Source organism: Zasmidium cellare (genome assembly GCF_010093935.1).
Source record: "Zasmidium cellare ATCC 36951 unplaced genomic scaffold M409scaffold_41, whole genome shotgun sequence".
In the NCBI taxonomy this organism is placed as follows: Eukaryota; Fungi; Ascomycota; class Dothideomycetes; order Mycosphaerellales; family Mycosphaerellaceae; genus Zasmidium; species Zasmidium cellare.
In genome coordinates this window covers 219,879-245,366 of record NW_022986985.1, presented here as the reverse complement: position 1 = coordinate 245,366, position 25,488 = coordinate 219,879, and the positions used below count along the sequence as shown (strand labels likewise).

The 25,488-nt window shown below is 53.0% G+C and overlaps 11 protein-coding genes across 11 annotated transcripts; 4 read left to right on the top strand and 7 right to left on the bottom strand.

Annotated features, from left to right (window-relative positions):
* Positions 1-15: 15 nt before the first annotated feature.
* On the bottom strand, positions 16-1,591 carry M409DRAFT_69795 (glycoside hydrolase family 5 protein; the record flags this gene model as incomplete). The annotated part of the gene is made up of 3 exons (XM_033818443.1): positions 16-741; positions 791-1,429; positions 1,484-1,591. The coding sequence occupies 3 exons, from the start codon at positions 1,589-1,591 to the stop codon at positions 16-18; spliced, it is 1,473 nt and encodes a 490-aa protein (XP_033662340.1).
* Positions 1,592-1,918: 327 nt separating this feature from the next.
* On the bottom strand, positions 1,919-3,388 carry M409DRAFT_69794 (uncharacterized protein; the record flags this gene model as incomplete). Its single annotated transcript, XM_033818442.1, has 1 exon — positions 1,919-3,388. One exon carries the CDS (start codon positions 3,386-3,388, stop codon positions 1,919-1,921), a length of 1,470 nt encoding a protein of 489 aa, XP_033662339.1.
* A 2,643-nt stretch (positions 3,389-6,031) lies between these two features.
* Positions 6,032-6,858, bottom strand: M409DRAFT_37552 (uncharacterized protein; the record flags this gene model as incomplete). The annotated part of the gene is made up of 3 exons (XM_033810751.1): positions 6,032-6,223; positions 6,277-6,467; positions 6,522-6,858. Coding segments are annotated over 3 exons (720 nt in total), but the record flags the coding sequence as incomplete, so codon positions are not given.
* Positions 6,859-7,419: 561 nt separating this feature from the next.
* Positions 7,420-10,296, top strand: M409DRAFT_59151 (uncharacterized protein; the record flags this gene model as incomplete). The annotated part of the gene is made up of 1 exon (XM_033814107.1): positions 7,420-10,296. One exon carries the CDS (start codon positions 7,420-7,422, stop codon positions 10,294-10,296), a length of 2,877 nt encoding a protein of 958 aa, XP_033662337.1.
* A 1,564-nt stretch (positions 10,297-11,860) lies between these two features.
* M409DRAFT_59150 (uncharacterized protein) lies at positions 11,861-13,698 on the bottom strand (the record flags this gene model as incomplete). The annotated part of the gene is made up of 2 exons (XM_033814106.1): positions 11,861-13,140; positions 13,191-13,698. 2 exons carry the CDS (start codon positions 13,696-13,698, stop codon positions 11,861-11,863), a joined length of 1,788 nt encoding a protein of 595 aa, XP_033662336.1.
* A 1,228-nt stretch (positions 13,699-14,926) lies between these two features.
* M409DRAFT_28176 (uncharacterized protein) lies at positions 14,927-17,365 on the top strand (the record flags this gene model as incomplete). The annotated part of the gene is made up of 5 exons (XM_033808914.1): positions 14,927-15,301; positions 15,354-15,962; positions 16,020-16,846; positions 16,899-17,050; positions 17,127-17,365. 5 exons carry the CDS (start codon positions 14,927-14,929, stop codon positions 17,363-17,365), a joined length of 2,202 nt encoding a protein of 733 aa, XP_033662335.1.
* Positions 17,366-17,889: 524 nt separating this feature from the next.
* On the bottom strand, positions 17,890-19,301 carry M409DRAFT_28175 (uncharacterized protein; the record flags this gene model as incomplete). Its single annotated transcript, XM_033808913.1, has 2 exons — positions 17,890-19,212; positions 19,263-19,301. 2 exons carry the CDS (start codon positions 19,299-19,301, stop codon positions 17,890-17,892), a joined length of 1,362 nt encoding a protein of 453 aa, XP_033662334.1.
* Positions 19,302-19,916: 615 nt separating this feature from the next.
* M409DRAFT_69789 (uncharacterized protein) lies at positions 19,917-21,019 on the bottom strand (the record flags this gene model as incomplete). Its single annotated transcript, XM_033818441.1, has 2 exons — positions 19,917-20,425; positions 20,536-21,019. The coding sequence occupies 2 exons, from the start codon at positions 21,017-21,019 to the stop codon at positions 19,917-19,919; spliced, it is 993 nt and encodes a 330-aa protein (XP_033662333.1).
* A 322-nt stretch (positions 21,020-21,341) lies between these two features.
* M409DRAFT_69788 (uncharacterized protein) lies at positions 21,342-22,748 on the bottom strand (the record flags this gene model as incomplete). Its single annotated transcript, XM_033818440.1, has 1 exon — positions 21,342-22,748. One exon carries the CDS (start codon positions 22,746-22,748, stop codon positions 21,342-21,344), a length of 1,407 nt encoding a protein of 468 aa, XP_033662332.1.
* A 185-nt stretch (positions 22,749-22,933) lies between these two features.
* On the top strand, positions 22,934-23,601 carry M409DRAFT_37551 (uncharacterized protein; the record flags this gene model as incomplete). Its single annotated transcript, XM_033810750.1, has 4 exons — positions 22,934-23,195; positions 23,254-23,387; positions 23,444-23,485; positions 23,533-23,601. 4 exons carry the CDS (start codon positions 22,934-22,936, stop codon positions 23,599-23,601), a joined length of 507 nt encoding a protein of 168 aa, XP_033662331.1.
* Positions 23,602-24,435: 834 nt separating this feature from the next.
* On the top strand, positions 24,436-25,248 carry M409DRAFT_28171 (uncharacterized protein; the record flags this gene model as incomplete). Its single annotated transcript, XM_033808912.1, has 1 exon — positions 24,436-25,248. One exon carries the CDS (start codon positions 24,436-24,438, stop codon positions 25,246-25,248), a length of 813 nt encoding a protein of 270 aa, XP_033662330.1.
* Between the last annotated feature and the right edge of the window lie 240 nt (positions 25,249-25,488).

Here is a 25,488-nt window from a genome sequence, read left to right as displayed (position 1 = left end):
ACCATCTCGATCTGCCTAGTCAAGCTCCAACTTGACACCATTTGTGTCCGCCATAGGCCTCGTCCAGCTGCCATCTCCTTCAGCCAACTTTGCGTGAGATTCGAGAACCAGGTTCAGCTGGTCTCGCTGCAGGCACTCATCAAAATGGAAACTCTTCGCACACTCATCCAGCTCCTCAAAGCTCATGTCTTTGAACAGCTCCGCAAATTCGTCCGACAAACACCCTGCCATCCACAGCTGGTTGACCAATCTCACGATTTGCCTCTCAGTCGCCCAAGGCGTCGGATACTGCATCTTAGACTGAGGAATATGCTTGTCAATAAACTCCACCAAAGGATTGATCACATCTTCTACTTCCTTGCTTGGGCGTCTCCCCCAAGCATCAAGCTGCAACGCACGCTTCTTCTCGAGGAATGGCGCAATCGTTTTCATCCATTTGCTCTCCGGATTCGCATGCAGCATGCCTTGCAGGCCGATGTCCTTGTACAGCCAGATGTTCCAGTGGATCTTGTACTTGTCGTAGATTTTGAGCTGCTGGCCTAGAAGGTTGATGCGCGCGGCGTTGACCTCTTCATGGTCCTTGTCGAGTGCCGGATCCGCATACACCGGCCCGAACTCGCCGTTCCAAACGGGTGCATCGTATTTGGTCATGAACTCTGCTTTTCGGAGGAACTGTCTTTCGAGCTGGGAGTTTTGTTCCTCCGTGCCTGCATATCGTTCGCCTTTGGGGAAGCCCATCATCTGCGAACTGTCAGCACCACCAGCACGAACCAACGTGCCCTCGACTCACCGAATAATCATGCAACCCATAAACCGTATTCGGCAACACCTCCTCAGACCCCCTCCACTCCATCGAGAAAGTATTCCCATCCAACCACAAAACATGCTCCGGATCCACACTCCTCACCTCCCTCTCAATCCGCTCATAAAACCTCACCAACCTCACATGCTCCGCATCACAAGGCTCGTTCAACAAATTATACCCCGCCACCCACGCATTGCCTTTATACCTCCCCGCGATGGCCTTCCACAACCACACCACCCGGTCCTGGAAATCCTTGTGCGTCCAGAACGACGCCACGTTGGTCGTGTTGTCGGAATGCCAGTCCGGGTTCTGGCCACCTGGCACAGCGTGCAAATCTAGGATCGTGTAGATCCCGTGCTGGGCGCAGAGGTCGATCACTCGGTCCAAATACTTGAATCCATTGTCGTCCTTTAGGACTCTTGGATTCATATCATCCTCGAAATGGTGATAGTTGAACGGCACGCGGAGGCAATTCAGACCCTTGGAGGCGATGAACGCGGCGTCTTGTTCGGTGAAGAAGTAGGTGAGGAGTTTGTCGAAGAAGAAGTTGGACTTTTCTGCGCCGAGGGTTTTGAGCATGGAGGCGCGGTGTTGGGATTCTTGTGCTGGGTAGCCGGTTATGAACTATCGAGGCATTGTTGGTACGACATTTCAGGAGTGATGTGTGTCGTGGCTTACATTCTCCATGTTCATCCATCCTCCTAGTGCAGTTCCTCGGAGGATGATGGGTCTGTTGTCGTTGCCAATTAGTTGGGAGCCTTGGACGCGGAGGATGCCTGTGGACATTTTGTCGCGGCTGGATGTAATGTGATGGTAACTCTGGAAGCAAGACAGCAAAAGGGAGACGAGGGAGATGGGAGACGGCAATGGCTTTCATATAGCATCATGCGTTTCATGCGATGGAGGCAACACAACATCACACGGCGTAATAACCTCTCGCCTATCGCTTGAATGCAGTCCGCAATGTGGTGGAGTTGGCATATGCGGGATTTAGGCTAAACTCAAAAGCTTCCGTCACATGTCGCCCTATGAACGAATCCTCGAGCCAACCTACGACCTTTCCAGTGTTGGACACGAGGCAACTCGAGTGAGATCCTCACAATCCCACCTCGACTACAGCTTACTCCCCACCCCGCCCTTCCACTCCCTCCCGCCCACCAACCTCTGCTTCCCCAACACCCTCCACCCCTCCGGTCCCTCCTCCAACCCATTCCGCTTCCCAGACGGAACATCCCTCCACGAAAACAACCTCGTGTACTCTGTGTCCCTCCCCTCCACCACATCCACCACACACTCCCCCAACACCGGCAGAAACTTAAACCCATGTCCCGACCCGCCACTCGCCACCACAAGATTCGCTACATCAGGCACATAATCAATCAGAAAGGAATTATCCACCGAATCCGTATACCAACACAGCCGAATCGTCGACAACGGCAACTCCAATAAATCCGGGAGGTTTTCCTCGCAGAACGAGCGCAGCACGCGCATCGCCTCCGCGGGGACTTTGTCGAGATCCGTGCGCGGGTACGAGAGGGCGGTTTTCCCGTCTGAAGTTTTGCGAGTGTAGTTCGTCCATTTCGCGCCGCGGAACGCGACTTTGACGACGCCCTCGGGGGTGACGGGGAGGCCGTAGAGGCCGCCGATGTGGTCAGCGGAGTGTGGAGTGTACGAGGCCATGTTCCAGGACCAGACGGGGAAGTTGTCTTCGCTGTATTTGGACCAGAGGTCCGGGCGGGAGGTTTTCGGGGGGAGTTGCACGGCGAGGACGCTGCCGGAGGTGGTTTCGAGAAGGGGTTCGGTGGAGGGGATGAGGGAGGGCGTCCAGCCGCCGCAGGCTACGATGACGAGGTCGGCGGGGTGGGTGGAGCCGGAGCTGGTGGTTATGCTGGTGATTTTATCGCCGGTCTGAGTGAGGGATTCCAATCCATTCCCCTCGCCAAAGTACGTCGTCACAGATCCAGTCTTCTTCAAAAGATGCAACACCCACGTACAAGCCCGACTCGCCAACGCAAACCCCGCCGTCATATCCAACACCCCATCAACCGGCAAACCCCTCTCCCCGCGTCGAAAAGGATCAATCTTCGTCTTCGGAATCCCCTCCCTCACCGCATCCCGCACTCTCTGCGCATCACTCACCCGAAACTGCGTATGCCGAATCCCCTCCGGAAACCCCTCCTGCGTCTCCCTCTCCTTCCGCTCCAACCCATCCCGCGAAAGCCTCAAAAACCCACAATTATGCCACAGCTTGATCTCCGGATCCAACGCCTCCGGTAAATCTGCCTTCTCGGATCGGGCCAGTTCGTCGTTCCATTGCGTCCAGACGGGCATCGCTTTGAAGGCTAGGTCTTGGTAGAGTTTCTCGCCGCCGTAGCTCGCGCGGATGATTTTGTTCAGGTCGCAGGAGGCGCCGTGGGCGCCGAGGTCTTCGGCGTAGTGGTTTTTGTCGAAGGGTTGGCGGTCGAAGATGTGGATGTTTTTGTAGCCGCGTTTGGTGAGGTGTAAGGCGGTGGAGAGGCCGAAGATGCCGGCGCCGACGATGATGATCTTGGAGTCTGGTGAGAGGTTTGGTTTGTTCGCCATGGTGTTTTGTCTTGTGGTGTGGCGAGAGTTGTGAGATTTGTTGAAGGATTCGGATACAGATGATCTCTTCCTCGTGTCTTTCCCTCGAGTCTTGAGAATGGCGAGATCAATGATGCTTGCCTCCAACGACAATGGGGTAAAGGTTGAAGTATCAGGCAGTTGAATCTTGTCAGAAGTGATTCAATGCAACCACGGCCTGAGGTCGTCGGTATAGTGGAGACCTTGATGATAGCCTTGCCCACCAATCAAAATCCAGCAAACCGCTCTCACGAATGCCTTTTCGATTACGACCTTCCTCTCGAGGGCAATCTTTCAAATCCTGCTTCATCTGGAAGATCCAGCCTGCCCTTCGTCTCCCTTCTCCTTGAACCACGCTGTCGCAAGTTCTGCTGCGGATTCGCCTCTTGACCTTTTCGATACGCGATCAATACCTTCTCGACTGCGTCGTCCAGTGCTTTGCCCTCCAGCTGATGTTTGTCTCTGAGATGGTCCATGAATTCTTCCGAGTCGCTCCAGCAAGGATCGCTTTGACTCTGATGCCGGAGCGCGCATCGGAACTCGGTGCCTGTAGAGAAGCGTGCCCATCGGGAGCGATTGTGGACTCGTAGACGACGACGGCCAACAAGCGATTGGGCGCACTCGGTGAAGTAGTTCTGAACGTCGGGATTCTCGAGCCAGCGGTTGAAGACAGCCTCGATCTGTGCCCGTGTCTTCCACCCAGCCTTGCCGTTCGCCTGCGAGCTCGCTGGTTCCCACTCGTCAGGAGCCATGTTGGAGACGTGGTAGGCGGTCTCTTCAGGGTCGGGATCGATACGATAGTACTCAAAGCCGTCCTGTTTGGCTGCGCCGTCGACGGCCGTATGAACTCGTTCTGGCTCGAAGGATCGGGCGAGGATATTTCTGCTCTCTGCTCCTTTGACAGTCGTGCCGACGCTGACAATCGTGCCAGCCGAGGCGACTCCTGCTGCTGTGTCGATCTCACGCATGCCGAACAAGGTAGGGTTGAAATGGAAGCCGAAGCCGCCATGCTCAAACATGACTCTGTAGTTTGTGCCTTTGAGTGTTAGGGGCTCGAAGTATCCCGGCGAGACGGTTGTGGCACGGGCAACCAATCCGATGTCCAGCCTTGCTGCATTCATCGCTGTTCCAACAAGTGGCAAGTGATGACTGCTTTCAAGCAATGCCAAGGGCTTGTCAAACACAAGCATCTGTGATGTTTGTGAACCTTGTGCGGCACCTTGTCCCGGACTGGGAGATCTGTCTGCAAGGCTGTCTCTGTAAGATCGCAAGACGCGGACCTTACGAAAGCTACGGTCATGCTCAGCGCTCTCGATGGCAGTGACAAAACTGTGTACTCTTGTTAGCCCAGACTCACATGTACTTTTGGAGTCATCAATACTTACGTTCTGCAAGTCCGGGATTTGGAGTTGAACTTGAGTGTTCCATTTCTGTACCAATTCCACGACGACTTTTCTGCAACATTCTCCATGAAATCCTCCAATTTCGAGGCGTCGTACTTGGGCTTACCGCGTAGGTATGTGGTGATGGCTCCAGCCTCCTGAAAGACTTCTTCTCCCAGCGTCTCGAATTCAGTCATGCAGTCGCATATTGCCATGTGCAGTCGACCGAGCATAATTGCGATCAGGCTACATCATCAGCTTCAGCACACGTTTGGTTCTGGAATGGAATAGCACTCACCCGCCAAAACTGGCACCTCCAATGTAGTCGAAATAGTGGCAGAGAAGGAAGCGCTTGCTGGCTTTGAGAGCTTTGAAGCTGTCGTCGTCCTGCTCACCGTAGTGCGATTGTAGCGCCAATTCTGTTGGACTGGATGGACGAGCGGTGTCGCTGGGATAAGGCTCGGGATGGAAGCTATGGTAGTGAGGCTCCGCGTGATTTTCTTCCTCTTCGGCGATGCATTCGACCAATTTGTTCAATGCTAGCAGCGTCCAGTACGAACGCAGATCGCTGCCATCTGCCTTTCGTTAGCTGTGATTGGTGTATGCAATCAATAGACCTACCCAGAGTGAGCAAGTTGCACTTCTCCCACGACTCTTCGATAGAAGCTTGCAAATCAGCATCTTGACCACCAGATGTACCTCCCAGACGAAGCTTGCTCGAGTATGGCTCCCACGTATCGGCCAAGACGTATACAAGTCGATATGAGACAGGATGTGAGGTCTTCGATGTAGCTTGACGCAAATCGGCCGTGCTAGACTCGGTGGAATTTTCCTTGCCCACGCCTAAGAGAAAGTCGTTGCAGTTGATTCGCCGCCATGATGCACCATGCCGCTTGAGAAGAATGCGAATTACCCGATCTCTCCATTTCCAGCCCGTATGATTGGAATCTTCTCCAGGCTTCTTGCTTTTCCAACAAGTCAGTGTGAAAGTCTCCACGTCTCGTCCAAAGAGAGTGTCCTGGGGAGGCTCGCTTCGTTGGCCGAATGAAGGTCGTCGCCTGTCTGTTACTGGAGCTGATTTGGTCTCGAAATCGGGTATCCAGAGCTCTAAGCCCAGGTTCGTCCAAGTCCAAGGCCGTTGATGTCGTTGATGGGGTCGCGCGAAGGTCCTGATATCACCCGAACTCGCAAATGCGCTGGGCCAAGGCGCAAGCATCCCAGATACAGGAAGTTCGTCGTCAGTCCAGGCGAATATGGAATCATCGTTTGAGCTTTTGATGATCTCCAGTTGGAGACGGAAGAAAGCCTTCTTGCCACCCTCGCCATACAAGAGTGCCATGTGAACATCGAAAATACCAAGTAAGCAGTACGCAATATCCTCACTTCTTGTCGTCTGTCGTTGCGACGCCCAGCTCATTCTTTGAGCGACGTTGACCTTGAATCAATGGGTGAGAAGAGGCGGATTTTGGCAAGGTGAAATATACTGACTTGAAATATTCGTTCCGGGTGTCGCAACACCTCAATGTCGATGCCGGTGACGGTGGAAAGCATCGGGGCCAGGCCAATTTTTGTTCCCATGAAGTGCCAGTTGGAATCGTAAAATAAAACCTGCTTGGGCGCAAGCAACTCTTGCAGCGTCCAACCGCGAGTGAACCATCTCGACTTGCCTAACAAATCCACTTCCGAACCTCCAGAATGCCCAGACTGACCAGAGTCTCTGCTATTGGCAATACTGGAGCTGGTCCAATCCACATCCGAAAGATACGCATAACACTCCACAGCAGCCTTGTACCAAGCAAACATAGCGTTAATAGCCTCGCTTAGCTCGGCGCTGCTTTTCTTGTCGATACATATCGAATCGATCCAGATATAGTCGCGTGACCTGGACTTGGCTAAACGGCAAGCTTCAACGACTTTGTGGTGGCCTTGGCTGTCCTTGCGGCGGCCGTGCAGGAAATCGTCGTGGGACAGCTCGCCATCCTTCCAGCGGTGAGAGAGCACGGCATACGGGGGAGTGTCGCCGTCATTGAACTCTGCGAAGCGGAGCGCTGAGGTGTGGAGGAGGCGCATAATTGTGGTGGCATTGATTCGAATGCGCTGGAGGCGGAACCGCTGTCTTCCGTCGTTGTACTGTTCGCATAGTGCAGGGCAGAATTGCTTTCTTACTGATAAGAGGAGGAAAAGGACGGAATGTCAAGATTCATGAGGCTGAGGTAATGTTTGGGACTACTGCACCCCTTCCGTTATGTAGGAGTGGGAGGCGGCACGGTGCTGCCGGGACCGAAACTATCCACGCGAGATGCCACTCTCGGGCCGATGCCGATGGTAAGTGAATGAATGTAGAACTGCTATATCATTGCCTGAAGGAGGTGTTCCAGAGGCCAGATTGATCGTGCAGGAAGTGAGGCGAACAGGAGGTGAATTGAAAGGTGCCGCACGTTCCTCCCCACGCGAACATGTCGCCGCCGACGTCAGGCGCAACGTTCGCGTTGCTGCTCAGCCACAGGCAATTGAAGCTTCCTGGTTTTGCCAGGCCGTTTCTTGCTTGAAACTCCTTCTCCACGATGCTGCTACAACCACATTACGGGGATGATCTGGCCCAGGATCGGTGGTGTTTGACCTGACAATGCGATGAGTCGCAACACGCCCCTCCCCCCGGACTCGTACACTGCTCGCCGGCTCGAGCACGCCACGCCGCAGCATCTACACCAGACCACCCACCGAGTCTTCATCGGACCCATACCTGAGGGCTGGCTGAAGAGCCATAGGAAGCAGTGGTACAAGCAGTATGTCGGCGCTGGGAAGAGAGCCCCCACATTTACCGCCGCCCACCCCATCGCGACCGTCGACGCCCAACAGGCGGGACAGGACGAGAGGAGCGACGAAGTGAGGACCTCAACGAATTTATCGGGTGAAGGCGCCGCTCTGCAAGAACCCGACAATGCCACGAGTCAGACCAGTCTACTGCACAGCCAGCGCGTGAGCTCCATCAGTGCTGTCAGTCGCACAGCCAACAATGACACCCACGACGGTGCCCAGGATGAGGCCCAAGCGACTGCCGCACCCGCCGTCCAGCCTACACTCCAGCAGCAGGGAGATACGTCTGGGATCGATCGAGCGGCGACAAGATTGCAGGTCCCCAAAGTGCGATTCACAGAGGCGAGCAAGCTGCAACTACGCGCGAGAGCGCAGCGCCTTGCTGCTCGTGGCAACTTTCGAAGCTCACGAGTGAAAGATGGCGAGATGATGAAGGTGGACAAAATGCTCATTCGCATCGACATTACCCAACAGTCCTTGCGAGAGGACTTTGACGAAAAGGTCAGCCAGGGCGTTGAGACCAAGAGCTTGGACAAATGGCGTGAGTTTATGGTCGTGTGTCGCAAGCATACCGAAGAAGACGCCGAATACGTATTGCAATTTTACCAGACAAGAGTGATTGCAGTGTCAGAAGGGGACAAGGTCAAGAAGAAGCCCAAGGTGCAGATTCTCCTCAGCAACAGAAGAGCAAGGGTCAACTTGTACTCGTCACTGGACAAGACGCTGTGCGTTTGGACAACCAACGGCCTACGCACCACCATCTACTACCTGCGTGCTCAATCTACTGCTGCGGCAGTCGAGTGGTATACCTTCCTGCGCGGACTGCTGGGACATAAGCGAGCTCAGGCTTTGCAGGTCAACATTCCCGACTTGAGCGTCAGTCTGCGCTTGGACGATCCGTTCAAGGCGCTCGAAACGTCTCAAACACTTGCGGAAGCTGCCGAGGGTGACGAAGAGGCGTTGGCGCGGGCTATGAACGAAGAGAAGGGCGCTGCTGGGGCCATTGTCTCGAGATGCATTGACATGCTGAAGCAGACACCAGAGTGGGCTGATGTTCTGAAAGCGTGGGCTCAGTACGATCGGATTGGTCTGGCATGGAAGCGCTACGATCGAATTGAATGGATATACGGCGCCGTGGAACAGAGAATGTACGGCACCATCGCAATGCAACGAACTCACGACCTGGAACTACGACCCAAAGATCACTACCCTCTGACCACCAAAATCGCGAATGGCCCGAGCATTGAAGAGCCACCACCAGTTGAAGGCTTCCTCATCAGGCTGACCTCACAAAAGGGTAAAGAGCGGAGGTTGGGCAAGATGATGTTCAAACGGTTGTACTTCACCATCCAGAATCAGTTCCTTATGTTCCTTCGACCAGCAAAAGCGACGCCACCGCCGCCGCCAAAGATGCCAATGCGCCAGAATGATACTAGTGTGCCATCCACAAAGGAGATTTCCGAGCAGGTTCCATTGGCGTACGACGTTGAGCCGTATCCTCTTGAAGGTGATCACATCAAGTGGCTTGATACGGAGGGCGTCAAATCTACCCAGGACCAGGAGCGCCGTGACAAGGAAGCTTCTGCCGAAGCCGACCGCAATGTTGACATGGTGATGGCCTCCGATGGTTTCATCAATCTTTGCAACGTCAAGCGTGTTCGACAATTCCACAGAGGTGCAACGCCAGCAGACGAAAATTTGGATGAGGGGTCCGACGTTGACTTTCATACTCACGTGGACAACACCCGTCAGGACGATGGAGGCACTTCAGAAGTGGAAGAAGACCGCGTTTTGGAGTTGGTCATGAAGAATGGGCTCATCATTCGGCTTCAAGCCTTCAGCAAAACTGCGAGGAATGAGTGGATGAAGCGTCTACGCGATTTGGTTCAATACTGGACCCAACGGACGAAAGCAGACATGGACTTGTACAAACTAACAAGAGAGCAGAACCTCAAACAGCTGGGCATCGACGAACGTGCCGAAGCATACGTTGGCCAATTTGCCCACAAGTGGGAGGTCAGCCAGTCGTATGCCTCACCAAGCTTGTACAACATGTGCGGTATTGCAGAATGCCGCACAATTCACCTATCTGGCACGTTATTCCGCAAACCACGAAAACACACAACCTTTAACCGCTGCCACGTCATCCTCTCTCACGGCCATATCCTCGTCTACCAGGATACTTTACGTAAACGGACTGGCAAGAAGCTCGTTCATATCCATCATGAGCGTATCGCCTCCATCTCTCTCGAGGGATGCTACCTCTATTCTGGACTGCTTACTGAGAATGACCTTCTGTACCAAAATCAAACATTCGACTCCAACGCTCCGGGCCACCACGCGCTGCCACGCATCTACCTTGAAGACAACTGGACGAGCACGGACGAGGACGCCATGACGACGTTTGTCATCTGGCATTCTAAGAGCAAGTCCTGGTTCAAGAGCTCGCATTTCGTCGACGATCTGAAACAACAAGAGCGGACCGAAGACGCCACCTCGAAACGAGCGAGGACGAAGACCAAATTGACGAGAGTCAGCCAACTCGGCGCCACGGGACGAAGCGTCGTCTTCAAAGCCAGGAGCCGCGCCGAGAGAGATCACTGGGTTTTGGCCATTCAGGTCGAGATTGAGAGACTTGCGGCGCAGAACGAGGAGGTGAGGATTGTGGATGATGGGAGGGATAAGAAGTAATAACACAATAATGCATCGGACAAGGGAGAGTAAAAGCTATGGAGTACTGCTTGAGGACACAGCATCGAGCGTTCTTGCGGAAAGCGTTGGCGTTTACTGAGGCAGGAATACCCAGGGATTGGGATCGGAAGTCGGACTGGAAAGGAAGAGGAGAGGAAGTATATCTTATGTTTGTATATGTGGAAGTTCTTACCGTATTCATAGTGTGTAGTCAAAGAAGAACAGAAGATTGAGCGACATGTACCCGCCAGCTTCAACCGAGTCTTCCCCTTGACTCAACTCCACTCCTCACCGGTCCTCACGCTCCAACTCCCCTCACACCACCAACCTTTATGAGTCGAAAGAACGTGGGTGTTTCCTCAGGGAAGTAGCTCCTCCAATGAAACCCGCCCAAACGGCAAAGATCTATTAAATCTTTTCTCCATGGTGGTGTATCCTGCTGCTGCAAAGCGGCAGGTACACTGCTTTCTTCCCTTTTTTGCTGGATGGGGTTTGGGTTCGAGGTTAATCTCCTGTTGAGGTGACTTTTTTGGCTTGCCGTACATTGTAAAGTAAAGAAATACTAAGGTACAGCAATAGAATTGCAATTCTGTTTGTCTTCACCCTCCCTGTGAATGAAAAGGTGGTTAGAGCGTTCTATATTGTTACTCATCTAGATGACGGGACCTCCCTTTCAAACCTTTAGATACATTGAGAATGTGTCAGTCCTCCCAGGGAAGTAGCCACATCCAATGAAATGAAAGCCTGCCGTGATTTCAACTCGCGCAGAGCCAACAAAATGATCCATGTCTTACTACTGCAAGACCTTCGTTTTCGGTGGTGTAGCGGTTGTTGCGCTGCCTTCTTCCCTTTTTGTTTGGGGGGTCGAGGTGTGTTTTTTTGCCTCTCGTATACGTAGGAACATTATTATTATTAGGTTTATTCCTTTATTTCCCCACTGAAGAAAAATCTCTTCCTTCAATGGCTTGGGAGCAATGGGAGTGAACGTTCTACTTTTGAGCGGAACACAGAGGGTGTATATAGTATTTGCTTATATCATTTTGGGGCTGGTGGATTTCCAGGCTACGGCTATGAAGTCGTCGTAGCAATTCACCCAGCTCCATGCAATGTAATAAATCGATTCCTTCTCAATCCGTTCTATCGTTCTATTCTGTACTCGACATTCCCTTCGGGAAAGACTTGGAAGATACTCCATCGAAATCGTTGTGATCTGGATGCGGTGAAACCGATCGAGTCACCGCAGCGAAGCCAGGCTGCAGTCTCCACTCCAACCCCTACAACCACCACTCATTTCTTGTGCTTTGATAAGTTGCCACGAACGTGTGTCCTCTCAGGGAAGTAGCTCATCCAATGAACAGACCCTTTAGGGAAGAGGGATTAAAACCCCTCTTCGTTCCGTGGTGTCGCAAGGCATCAGTCTTCCCTTTTGCTGTTTTTGCTGGAGCTGAGGTCGAGTCCAGTACTGAGATTTAATTTTGAGATCATTTTTGTTTTCTTTTGGTAGGCGATCAGTCTATCTTTAACGTTCTATCTTCTGTAGGTGATCAGAGTCATCATTCATAGCTCATGTAGTGTTGGGGGCAGAGACAGGTCGATGGACAGCCAGCTCGAAGGGGACAGCTTGCCGCTCATGTGGGATGTCCAGTGAAGATTTCTTTGAGTCGACGTCATCCTCCTCTTGTTGATCTTCGCTTGCACTATCATCATCTGAAGACGAGGTTGCTTTTATGCCAACAACCTCCTCTTCATCTGTAGGTTTACCCGTTGTGTTGTCCCTAATCAACGGACATAGCAAGAAGCAGACGCCCACCATTGCCGCAGAAATGTAAAACACGAAAGCGATGGCACCATCGAATGCTTCTTGGGCGATCACCTGGTCTTGTTCGGTGAGTTCGAATAGAGAGGGCGAGAAGGTCGACTCGGCGAGGTAATCGAGTTCAGGTGGCAGGGTGGCGACGAGGCGGTCTCTGAGAATTGTTGATGAGATTGCAGTGCCTAGTGCGCCGCCGAAGAAGCGCAAAACGTTTCTGGTGCCAACGGCGACGCCTTTGGTCTCCTTATCGACTTGTGCAGAGATTGCCATAACTGAGTTCTGGAACGATGAACCAGTGCCAATACCGACAAGGACGCCCAAGACGGCGACCAGGCCAGGTACTCGATACTCGCTGTCCACGCCAAGAAGGACCATGGCCAGCGTCCAGACCGCGAAACCGACAAGGAAAATTGTTGAATAGCTTCTCTTCTTCATCTTTTGCAGCCTGAGAATGATGAGTGCAGACCCTGTCGACCAGACGCCGTGGCAGACGTAATAAGGGACTTGCATGGCGGAAGCTTCAATTTCCGGCATCTCGCGGACGACTTGCAGATTGAGAGGGAGATAGTATGAGAATGAGTAGTAGGCCGCACCGAAGAGGATATTCTGGATGAGGATCGTCGCGATGGTTCGGTTTCTGAAGAGTCGAAAGGGTACAATCGGGCGCACGGAGCCACGCTTGGTCTTGAATCCGAAGAACAAGAAGACGATCAAGGATATGCCAGCGATGACGCCCATAGCGATGAGCACGGCTTGCTGGAGCAGGTAGTATTTGCACAAGAGCAAGAGGCCTGGGACGACGACGACGCCAATTCCCGAGATAATCCCCAGAAAGTCGATTGTCTTGACTGCGTCCCATATTTGCTGTTTCTTTGGTGGGGTGCAGTTTGCCGGGACAAAGAGGAAGATAGCGATGCTTGCAATCACTGACAGTGCAACCTCGATATAGTAGAAGACTTCCCAGATGCCGTTCATAGCGAGAGCCGCGCCGACAAGCATTCCAGTAATGCTTCCCAAGGCGACTGAAGTGCCTGATCAAGAAAGTCAGTGTGAGTCGTATCGCCCATACGTGAACGCTCACCTTGTATGCCTTGATATTTCAACCTCTTTCTCTCGGGGAGGAAGTCGTTCTGCGCAATGTTGACGAGATTGCTCACACTTCCGGTCGCAATGCCTGAGAAGGTCCTCAAAGCACAGAAGAGATCGGTGCTCAGCTGGTAGCTACTCAAGCCACATGCAAGAGCACTGGCTGTCAGCAAACCGAGGGCAACAAGCAGCATCATTCGTCTACTCCAGACATCGCTGAGATACCCCAAGACTGCGAGACCGACTGTGGCTCCGATAAGTTGAGTGGTTGCGGCCCAAGCAATGGGACCTCCAGTGTCGAAGTGAACGGATACAGCAGGAAGAATAGCGGTGACACCCAGGAGGTCGATAAAGGCGACGCCGTTGGCAGCGTTGAGCGATATGACAGCTGCGAACATCTTCCAGCCGGTGAGGTAATTTGGATTCGTCTTGTCATCTTCATTTTCGTGCGACTGCTTCTCTGCATGGCCAGGTAGAGCTTCTGTGAATATTGACCTCATCATAACGAATGAGCTTCGGATCAATTTTGAAGGTGGGAGATGGGTAGTGTTCTTGCATGCAGATGAAGAAAGATATGATGGGACTGTAGAAATAGACGTTGATTTTGGGCATCATCCCTTTTCACGGGCAGTCCTTTGATACAAGTACCTTGCCATGCTCATGGACATTTTCGAGCCATGATCATCATCAACTCAGATAACGCACAATCGCCAGGCTATGAAGCCAGCCAAGAGAGGGAGAAGTGAGGAAGTTTCGTCACACCCTGTGTCAGGCCAGGAGACTGGTCTCGGCGGATGTGTTGGCCAGCAGACCGGGGACGTTTCACGACCGGCATTGAAATCTCACAACAAAAGCCAAGCGAATGTTTCTGGGAAGAGGGCTGTCGCTCGACATGCTGAGCCTCGAAGCCGAAGAGCCCCGTACGTGGCCATTGCCTTGTTGCCAAGAGAAGGTCCGGAAACTTTCGCGATGGTGAGGTAGGCTGTGGCTGTTGCGCTGATAGATAGGAAAAGTCGGTGCTGCGCCATAGAAGACGCTGCCGGCGAGGGTGAGATGGGATCATGGCGCATTGAAGGGATTGCTGAATGTTGCTGATGGAGAATTGGCGAGGTCTTGGGGAAGCAGTGAAGGTTGACGTCGCCAAAATTAGCGCCGGGACGAGCCGCTTGATCGCGCTTGCTTCAGACTTCACTTCACGTCCTCAAGACTGAGCTGCACCTTCCCGCTCCACTCATCTATCACTGTCATGGAATTGGCAGGCGCCACCAGTACCCTACTTGGATACCATGCCCCTACTGAGAAAGTCTGTAGGCGGCCGAAGTCTATATCACAACCTGGAAAGGCAGTCCATCCTCCGTCAGATCAAAGCACATCTGCGATTGACTTGCGAGGATGGTGAAAGCCTCAAATGACCTCCGACACATATTGGTCTGCAAGAGGAACTTTCGGTGTGGATGCACTCTAGTATCAGTGAATATTCGCTTGCATTTCAGGAGGTTCATAGTAAGTCACATTTTCGAGCACTGTCCCAGAGCTTTCACCGTTTGTGCATTCACTTCGTTTGAGACATCTCTGTTTGCTCTCGGCGAACACGGGCATGAACCCGGAAGAACTTTCTTGCCAGCTCCGGCCGCTTCACTCGCGCGAGCGCTTCTATAAATCTTTCGCCAGCGACGACTTCAATCAGTCCCCCGCCACCACCACGACATCGTCGCGCTGCCATCGCTCACCATGGCCACGAACGGTGCACCCGCCACAGAGCACTATGGGCTCGGCTCCCCATTAATGCTCGAGAAGATCGACAAACTGTTCGCATGCGGTGTCGGCGAGCTCGTTGACCTTCCGCAGATTGTGGTTGTTGGCGACCAATCTTGTGGCAAGAGCAGTGTCCTCGAAGGTCTAATCAAGAAGCCTTTGCCCCGCGACAGTGGTCTTTGCACCCGCTTCGCCACCCAGATCGTCTTTCGTCGCTCAGTGCGTGAAGACATTTGCATATCCATCATCCCCGATCGAGCCGCGTCTATCGAGCACAGCACCCGCTTGAAGGCATGGCGCAAATCGGTCACTTCACTTGACTCGAAAGCCTTCAGCGACATCATGCAAGAGGTCAGTATTTGTACAGGTCATAACATCACTTCCACACTCACACTCAGAACAGGTCCACGAGGTGATGGGACTCTCGAAAGGAAGCAGCGACGCAGGACTGCGAAAGCCTACCTTCTCCAACGACGTTCTGCGACTAGAGCTCTCTGGCCCGGATCAAGAGCATCTCAGCGTCATCGACGTACCGGGTATCTTCAAGAGCACGACCGAGGGCCTCACCACAAAGGCGGACATCTCACTGGTGAGGAGCATGGTGAAGAGCTACATGGACAACCCGCGCTCCGTCATGCTTGCTGTCATTCCTGCAAACGTCGACGTCGCGACCCAGGAGATTCTTGAACTGGCCGCCGAAGCCGACCCTCATCAAGACCGTACCCTCGGAGTCCTCACCAAGCCTGACCTTGTCGACAGAGGTGCCGAGCTACGTGTGATCGAGCTTCTTGACGGTCGTGCCCGTCCAATGAAACTCGGCTGGCACATGATCCGCAACCCTGGTCAACTTGAGCTGTCTGACAAGAGCCTGGATCGTGATACCCTCGAAGCCGACTTCTTTCGCACTCTTGTGCCGTGGAAGGACATCGACAAGGAGAAAGTCGGCATCAGCTCCCTTCGCGAGCGTCTCAAGGAAGTTCTCTCCCAGCTTGTGAAGCGAGAGTTCCCGAAGGTGAGTGATGAGTGTAACATCATTAAGCTATGAACAAGCTGATTGTATTCTTCTTAGGTCAAAGTGGAGATCAGAAGCAAACTGGATGATCGCCATAGGAGACTCAACGACCTGGGCCCTGAGCGTGGTGGCTTTGGAGAGCAGATGGCGTACCTCACGAACATGGCTGTTCGGTTTCAACGTCTTGCAGCCGCCGCATTGAGTGCCAATCACGGAGCCGACAGCATGTTCGATACCCAGGAAGCTCTCCGACTTACTCCTGCCGTCATGTTGCGCATGAAGACGTTCTCTGACGAGATGGGCCGCCTTGGCGAGACGTACTCGTTCTTGCCAGCAGACGATGGCGGCATCCCGATTCCCGAAGGTCCAGCTGATGTCACGGTGGTCTTGGACAAGGAGCCAGAGCCCCAGCCAAAGAAAGTCAAGACATCCCAGCCTAAGCACCCGTTCGAGACCCGCAGGCAGATTGACATCGAAGAGCTTCAAGATGTCTTGCATCCGCAAGTCTCTTGCGAGCCCCCAATCCGAGGTGAGATCAAGGATTGGCTCTTCCAGGTGTTCCAGGGCAACCGTGGCTTCGAGCTGGGCACATTCAACGCTTCCATTCTGGCGACTGTCATGAAGAAGCAGTCGTCCAAGTGGATGGATATCAGCTTGGGTTTCGTCAGCGATGTCGTTGTCATGGTCCACCACTTCATCATCACGGCTCTAGGATCCATCTGCAAAGACGACGACTCCCGTCGCTCGCTCGTCAACGCACTTTTTGACGATCTTATCGCCCGGTACCAGACGGCTCTCGCGAATACCAAGTTTCTGCTTGAGGTGGAGAATGGCGACACGCGCATGACCCTCAACCACTACTTCAATGACAATCTGCAGAAGAGGTAAGCACAGAATGGGTTCTGAAGGTAATGTCTTTGCTAATACTTTCAACAGCCGTCAAGAGAAGGTGGTCGCTGGCCTTAAGAAGGGCGCCTTCCACACGATGCAGGGTACGGTCGTCAAGCTCGAGCAAGCGATTCAAACGAATAACATGAGCAATGATGACCACACCATCATTGAGATTCACGACATCTTGAAGGCGTACTGTACGTATTCTCAAGGGCAGAAGGCACCCTATTTCGTGTCTGAGACATTCGCTGACCTTCCGCCCTTGGCTTTCAGATAAGGTCTCGCGCAAGACCTTCGTCGACAATGTGTGCAAGCAGGCTACACTGTACTACCTGCTCCATCCAGACAAGGGCCCTCTGGCACTTTTCTCTCCTCTCTTCGTCAGCCAGCTGTCCCCGACCCAGCTCGCGGAGATTGCGGGCGAGGCACCGGCTCTGAGGCGCCAACGTACGCAACTGACCAAGGAGATTACGAGTCTGACGGAGGCAATGAAGATTCTGGCCCGGGCTTGATCGATGATGGTTCGCTTTGTGTGAATTCTCGACAGAAGAGAAGGTTCAGGGCAGGGGATCAGACGGAGATCGTAGCAGATCGGTTGTTTCGCGTTGCCGCATCGTCTTGCCGCGGCGCTGGTTAGGTTCTTGTAAACCAACTAGAAGCATAGATCGATCATGAGAATCGGAAGGAAGAAAGAAGTGTAACACTTCAAACTCAGCCACACCATTCCACGTCTGTGCCCAGTGAGGCGATGTTCCTATCATCAGTGACAACGCTGACCCTTCCACTAACTTTCCTTGGCTCGATCTGGGCATCAAGGATGACCCTGAGATCGGCTTCGCAGGAACGACTATACATATCCACGATCAGCACAAGCACAAGCATCTACATCATCCCACGTAGAACCCCAGACATCGCCAAGTGTAAGGAAAGATCAGGGAAATCATCTTCTATTTCCATTGATACATCCGACGCTCTCCATCCCACACTATGAAGTGCCATGCATCGATACTATACAAACCCTCTCTCTTCCCCTTCTCTACCGCCGTCTCAAATACCAATTAAACCCCAACGCCATCGTCTCCGCATGGAACGGCGTCGGCACCTCCGCCAGCCCCGGCCGCGCCACGGGATGTCTCAGATACACCGCCGAGCAGATATTCTGATTCACTTCGAGATATCTCGGGATGAACGCAAACGCGCTCATGTAATCTCGCGGTGTCCACGGCGTGGCGTAGGGCTTTGAGGTGTCGACGGGGTTTGCGCGCGCACGTTCGAGGGCCGCTTGGAGGAGTTCGGCGTCTTTGCGGGCGCGGTGGATGTCGAGGGTGGGTTTGTTTTGGAGTTGGGGGTTGGAGGGGAGGGGTTCTGTGGAGGGGGATTCTGCTGCTGCGCGCTGTTCGTTTTTGGGGAGGTCCACGTCTGTGGGGACTTTGGTGAGGATTTCGGCGAGGGCGGTTTCGAAGGTTTCCGTCGTTTCCTGGAGGTCGGATTCTTCCATGCCGCGGAGTTTGGAGAAGGTGGATTTGACGTCTTTGCGGAAGTTGCGCAGTTCTTGTTGGCGCTTGCCGGAGAGATCGCGCTTCGAGTCGTCGAGGATATTGGTTGCTCGTTTCAGAAGCGCTTTGAGCTCTTTGCTGTATGCTTTTCCGCTGTCGGTTGCGCTGTCCTCCTCTTCTGCGGTGATCTCGACTTTGCCGTCGTCTGCCTCTTCTTCCACAGCAGCTCCCACAGCTCGGTCTTCCTCTGCCTTCTCCTTCTTCGCCGCCTTCTCCTCAGCTTTCCGCCTCAACTCCTGACTCGACTCCGCCCTATCCTTCTTGATCTTCCGCGCACCAGTCGCATACAGCACCCGCTCAGGGTCCACCTGGAACATATCGCCAGGGTTGAGCTGATAGCCCGGATATATCATCTTCTTGCCATTAACCTTCACCCAGCCATGCACAACAAACTGCCGCGCCTCTCGCGTGCTACTAGCGAACAGCGCCCTGAAAATCGCCGTATCCAACCTCCTTTCCAACGGATGGAAAGTCATATGCATGTATGGAGTCTTCTCCGGCCCTCGTACCTCATTCCCTCGCGCATCTTTCTGCGGTCTCTTGTCCACGCCCATACCCCTCCCACTAGCCATTTCGCTTCCATCGTATTTCGCCAGGTATCTGTGGTCCATCGGTACCACGGCCGGTAATCGCCTATCGAACATCCGCGTCCATGTTCCTTCTCGTACGTCCGGGTTGTGATATGATCGTAGCATTGACTTGGCGAGCCATTTTTGCTGGAAGAAGGTCTTGTTCGCTGCTGGGGGTGTCGTCACGCGAGAGAGGTTGTAGAGATTGAATTTGGACCATGATTGCCGGAGTTTCTAATTAGAAGTCAGCGAGAAATTTCTGGTCTCGGATCTGATCGCATTACCGGCCGCTTTAATGCGTGTATCTTTTTGGTGCGCGGCATAGTTACATGGGACTGGAATGGGATCTCCTTCAATGCGGCGAGAATTGATGGAGATTCGAAGTGCCCAGACACCTCCGCGGAGGAAAAAGCGCTAGTCCTCTGAGGCTCAGTCGGGCTGAGCTGCTGAGATTAGACGACCATTTCCCAATCCCAATTGCAGATGGACATTCAACAACATATCACCCAGAAGATCCAACACGCATCCACCCAACGTGTAAAGCCGCTGGAAAAAACAAGCTTAGCGCCTGAAATCTGTGCCAATTGGTAGACTATTATCGAGGGCCGCACGCTCGTTCTACCAAGGTCTCTGGCCTTCACCATCTCATCTTACTACAGATTGCACTCGTTGTTGGACTTCTAGGTACCAAATCGCCAAATATCTTGAAGACATGTTACAACTTTACTCATGCGGAGTGCGAAAATATCCGGTCCTTCCCGATCGATACAGTCGACCGAGGCCTCGATATCTACATCCGAACGCCTTTCCCTCGCTTAAGCCTTCTTCAATGGCCAATGTTGTGATACAATGATCCAAGAGTACGTATGAGAGACCCAGGGAAAGATACAGCATCAAGGCGCTCGAGCTTTTCGTTATATGTGTCTTTAGACTCTCGACTACACCACCACATTCTTTCCCTCGCCGCTCGCAACAAACCCCTCCACAATCTCCTTGACTTGTCTCGCCCTCGTATCCTGCGTCGACTGCGCATACCAGGCCAAATGAGGCGAGACAGTCAGATTCGGCACGTCCTCGGCGAGCAGCGGGCTGGTCGTTCTTCCTGCTGGCTCGGTTGTGAAGACGTCGGTCGCGGCACCTGCGATAAGGCCTTGCTTGAGGGCGCGGACGAGTGCGGATTCGTTGACAATGCCGCCACGGGCTACGTTGATGAGGATTGCGTTGCGTTGCATTATGGAGAATTCTGGCGTCGAGATCATGTCCGTGGTGGAAGGGAGGCGAGGTACGGCGATGACGAGGACGGTGCTTCGGCGAAGGACTTCGTGGAAGGGCGTGCGGCTGCATTCTACACCGTTGTGGGATGAGGCCTCGCTACTATTGTCATCTTTTCGCGAGGCGACCAGAACTTGCATGCCTAATGCTCGAGCCAGTCCTGCAATTTTCTGGCCTTGATGGGAGGAGAGAATATGTTAGCTGGACGCACAGATACGCAGCTTAATCTCAGGCTCATCTGTCTCTACCTCCTTACTTGACGGTGAGAGATGTTCGGGTACCTACCAAGCGACCCATAGCCCAAAATTCCCATGACCTCGCTCTCACAAGTTAGCGGCAGACCTCCATACACATCCTTCAGTGTCCCCTTCTCCTCCCACTCCATTGTTTTCGTCGTCAGATAATGCAACTGCACAGTTTTCCTCCTGACAGCAAAGTACAGGCCGATCGTATGTTCGCTAACAGCAATCGCTGAACCGCCGGGGATATTGCACACCCGTATTCCTCGAGCCTTGCAGGCCGGGAGGTCGAGGCAGTCGACACCAGCGGCCATCACGGCAATCAGTTGAAGGTATGGCGTGCATTCTGGCCGAAGAGTCTCTGCACTAAGAGGAACGAGGTTGGTAATGACTATGGTAGCATCGGATACACGAGATGGCACCTCAGTTGGTAATGTGTTGGAGTATTCGGTGTATTTATGAGGGTTTGGAAGCGAAAAGGGTGGAATTTTGACGTAGCCGCCATCGAGGGCAACGATGTGGTGGGTCATGCTGCACTAATATGAGAATTTAGCAGAATAAATCAGTACAAGAGCGGTTTGCAGCTAATGTTGCAAGGCTGCCTCAGAACAAATATGAAGGAAATAATCGAACGTTAGAACTTCCTGTACATGTATCGCTGAAACGCACGATGTACCCATGATGTCAGCCAATGTCGCTGACGGAAACTATGTGTAATCTCACCAGTTCAATGCTCTTGAAAACAACTAGCCGTCTATCGAGCTGCTTGGTCCACACATGTTTCACAGCGAACAGCGTTTTGACTATCATTTGTATTTGCAGACTGGAAGCGGAGATGTGTCTATACTATCCTCACACCTTGATCCTCACATGGTATCCAGTCTTTGCAACACGAGCCATCAGGAGAGTCAGGAGCCCCACCGCCATGGAGGACCCAGCAAACATCTGGGCATATAGGTAGTCACCATCCTTCCTTTGAATCAACGCTCCTGCTAATGGAGAGCCTGTGAGCGTGACTATGCTTAAAATACTCAGAACCATCCCCATTCTTGTCCCCATCTTAGTCAAATCGGTTGTAAGGCTGCTAAGGGAAGCAAGGAACAGAGACTGGATACCAGCGGCAAAGAAGCCGTAAATCACCGCGAAGGGATAGACTCCACCGAGACTGTCCACCGCAGCCCAACAGTAGAGTAGTATCGCGGACGCGAACACAAAAGGTATAAACATGTTCAAAGAGCCCAGGTATCTATCGGCGACGAAGCCAGGAATAATTCGGCCTGGGAGACCCAGTCCGTTCATGATCGCGAGGATGGTGATGGACGTGCTTTGCGAAGCACCTAATATGTCCCTAGAGAACATACCGACGTAGTAAAAGGCGAAGTACAAGCCCCAAAAAGTGAAGAACACGGAGATGGCGAAAAGCAGGTAGGGAGGTTCTCGGAAGGCAGCCCACTCAACCAGCGGGCCAGTCCGGCGAGGCGGTTGTCGAGAGTTGAAGAACGGCACTGTGAGACACATGGTGGATAGCATTACAAAACCAATCACCCGCATCGTCCATCCAAATCCAATCCTCGGTAGCAGGCGCTGGGCAATGATTGGAATGACAACACCGCCAGTGGCCGAGCCTGTGGCCGCGACTCCAATCGCCAGGGCTCGATTCTTGGAGAAGATCCTTCCAAGCAACGCAAAAGAGGGGCAGAAGACCAGACCATTGCCTAGGCCGTTACACAGGCCTTGGGCCAGAAGGATTTGCCAGTACGTCTTGCAGATGGAGGTCATGAAGACGCTCAAGACCTGCAGAAACGAGCCGGTCATAAAGACCGCCTTGAAGTAGCCTGCATCCATGGCGCGGCCGCCGACGGTGCCAACCAGAAAGAGTAATGATATCTGCAAACTTCCGACCCAGGAGATATCGGAGGGCGCCCGATGCAGGGTGCGCGTGTAATGCTCCTGGAAAACGCCGAAGGAGTTTATATAACCCCAAGTGTTGAAAAGCGCCAGATGACCGAGAAACACCTGCGTCCAGGCGTAGGCACCGCCATCTTGTTGGCTAACGGTAGGTTTCGTAGCACTTGGTGGCTCGGAAGGAGTGGACAAGGGATCTGGTACCCGTTTTTCGTGATCTTCTTGATTTTCGTTCAGCTTCGCGTTCACTGCTGTTTCGCGAGGGCTGAACGTGGGGTGCGTTGCATGCTGAGCGAGCCCTGATGGCGGGTACTTTTGGTTGGACTCTCCGTCCTCGCCGGTCTTTTCAGTCATCATCACCCTCTTAGCAGTGAGCGGGGAGCTGTGGTGGGCGCCTAGGGACGATGGCGCAGGTTGTCATGGATTTTCAGCCGTCCTGTAGAACGCAGTCTTGTTAAATATGATAGGCTGTTTCTGCATAAGCTGAGTTCAACACTTGAGGTGCTGTAGCTCTCTTTGTGCTACATGAGCAACCGAGCATGCACTCCACCCTCCATTTCAACAGACCCAAGACTGGAGGAGATACCTTATTTGCGGACATGACGGAAGCATACGCGCGACTCAGTCCTATCATGCAGGAGCGCTTGCACGGGCTGAAAGCCTTTCATTCCGGGCTTGAGCAGGTGGCCTCGAGTAAAGCCCAAGGGGGCATTGCTAGGAGGGAAGCCTCTACTGCGGAACATCCCGTGGTCAGGACGCACCCTGTCACCGGCCAGAAGGCCCTCTTTGTTAATCCACAATGTGAGTCTTGAGCAGCGCTCTCCCCAAGACGGTTGCTGATTCAGATTGTTCGATTCAGACGTCAGATACATTGTGGGTATGAAAAAGGAGGAGAGCGATGTCATTTTGAAATTTCTCTACGATCATGTCGCACTGGGTTCAGACTTTCAAGTACGCGTGCGATGGGAGCCCAGAACCGCGGTCGTCTTCGATGTGAGTCCCGTCTCTTCGCGATGCAGTCTTCTGGACACCGCTCTGACCATGAGTAGAACCGCGTCGTCAACCACTCTGGCCTACTTGATTGGCTTGACGTAAGAAATGCAGCTATTGGTGAGGAGCATATACTGATTGCTTTCAGGGATCCCGGCGCCATCTGGCGCGTCTCACTCCTCAGGCTGAAAAGCCATATGAAACGCCGTTCAATTAGGGCTTGGAGAAGGGGCAGAGTGATCAAGGCTAGTGGAAATGCGACATATTCTAGAAGATCAAGATCAATAACCATTCTAGCGTTTACTCTGCCTCTCTCTTTGCACGCTTTTCTCCGTTCTAACCAACTTGACAAGAGCTCTATATGCCCGTACGTAGCCCGTGTGCATGCTTTCAGTTCGGGTATCGATGTGACTACCTCGCGAGGTTGGACTGCATGGAAATGAATGTTGGTGTAATCACATGCATCTCGCGTTGGAGCCTGAGCACTAGCGTTGCGCTAGCGCTGACCCCCATTGACCCAAAGTCAGAACCCTAACGCTACACAGCCGAAGGAATCAGGATCGCGAACCTCGCTTTTCTGTGTCCTACCAACCATGCCATACACATTCAAGTTGTCTGCACACTGCGTGGCCCCTCCAAGCTCTCCGCATAGTTCGTTCTACATTCACAGAGCGACAATAGGTCGATAAGACCTGCAGCTTATGTCTGGGCATGCTGCAACAGATCATCGAGCCTCCACTATGCTCTCTGATCCTACTCGCTCCTCTCTTGGAGAAAGTAGTATGCATGCGGGAAAGTTCGTCTCACAGCAGACTTGAGCTCTTTGCTGTGGGCGGCCTGATCTTCATCGAAAGTTGCTCAATTAAGCCGAAACCAAGTTGAGAGCATTTCCTGGGTAGATATGACATTCTGTACAAATCATACTTAGACCTTGATTCTAGGAAATATCTCACCACTTCGTTCGTGAATCTCATCACGCAAGCCAAGAAGCTCAATGTATTTCACTTCGCGCTTCAATTCTATGTTCAAACGACAGACTTCTCGACCCGAAATGCTGCAATACGAGTCGGAAAAACTGCTTGGCCATCAAAGTGGCGACGAGGCTGTCGAGATGATCGATATTGAACGGCTTCGCCCACGGCCCAGACGCTTCACGACCTTCCTGACATGGACCTGGAGGCTAACGATATGTTCTCTGAGCCTCTGGGCTTTCGCCAACCTCTCCCTCAACGCCTGGTCCTTCTTCCGTCGTGATGCCCACTCGCCGTCACAGCCAACAAAGGTTTCTTGCTCGTGCGGCAATTCTGTGGCTGATGCTTTGTCAATGGGCTGCAAATACGATGCGTTGGCTTCGGCCTGGCTCCCTCCAGCCTGTATCGACGCAGACCTGAGCTACGAATTCGACCACGCGGGACCTGAGCCAGATGGATCTTGGATTTACTACACCGACTACGATAAGACCGGTACTTACACCTTGGAAGAGGTCTCTCTTCTCGCTGACACGGGTGCCTACTACTACAACACCATGGCATGGCATCTCGCACATTGCACTTACAACTGGCGCAAGGCTGTGAGATCCAAGTGGACAGGCGTCACACTGGAGTACCGCAGCGACACAGAGGAGCATGTCGATCACTGTGAGATGATGTTCAAGGACAGGACACCACTTGACTACGTTGGTACCGTCTCAATCGTCACCACCAATGCGGACTGGCAAGAAATGCATAAGGAGATGCATCCGGAGGCTATGCATCCCGACGCTATGCACCCGGACACTGATAAGATGCACCCCGAAAGCGCAATGCACCCCGATATGCATCCGGACAACAAGATGCACCCCAATATGCATCCAACTACGTACTAGAAGAGATGGTCTTAGAGTAAGTCGTGAATTGTCTGCCATGTCATCGCCAAAGCTAATCGGCATTCGAGATAGGAACGTATCGACGCTTCAGGGAGCTGATGAGTCCAGAGGAAAGTATGGACGGCCTATGTGGCCAGAGATGTCCCAAACCTATTTACAAAGAGCCGTACATGCAATGAGCAGAGGGAGTTGGTAGGAATGATGAAACGGCCCCAGCAAATTGACCAAGGCGGCATTGAG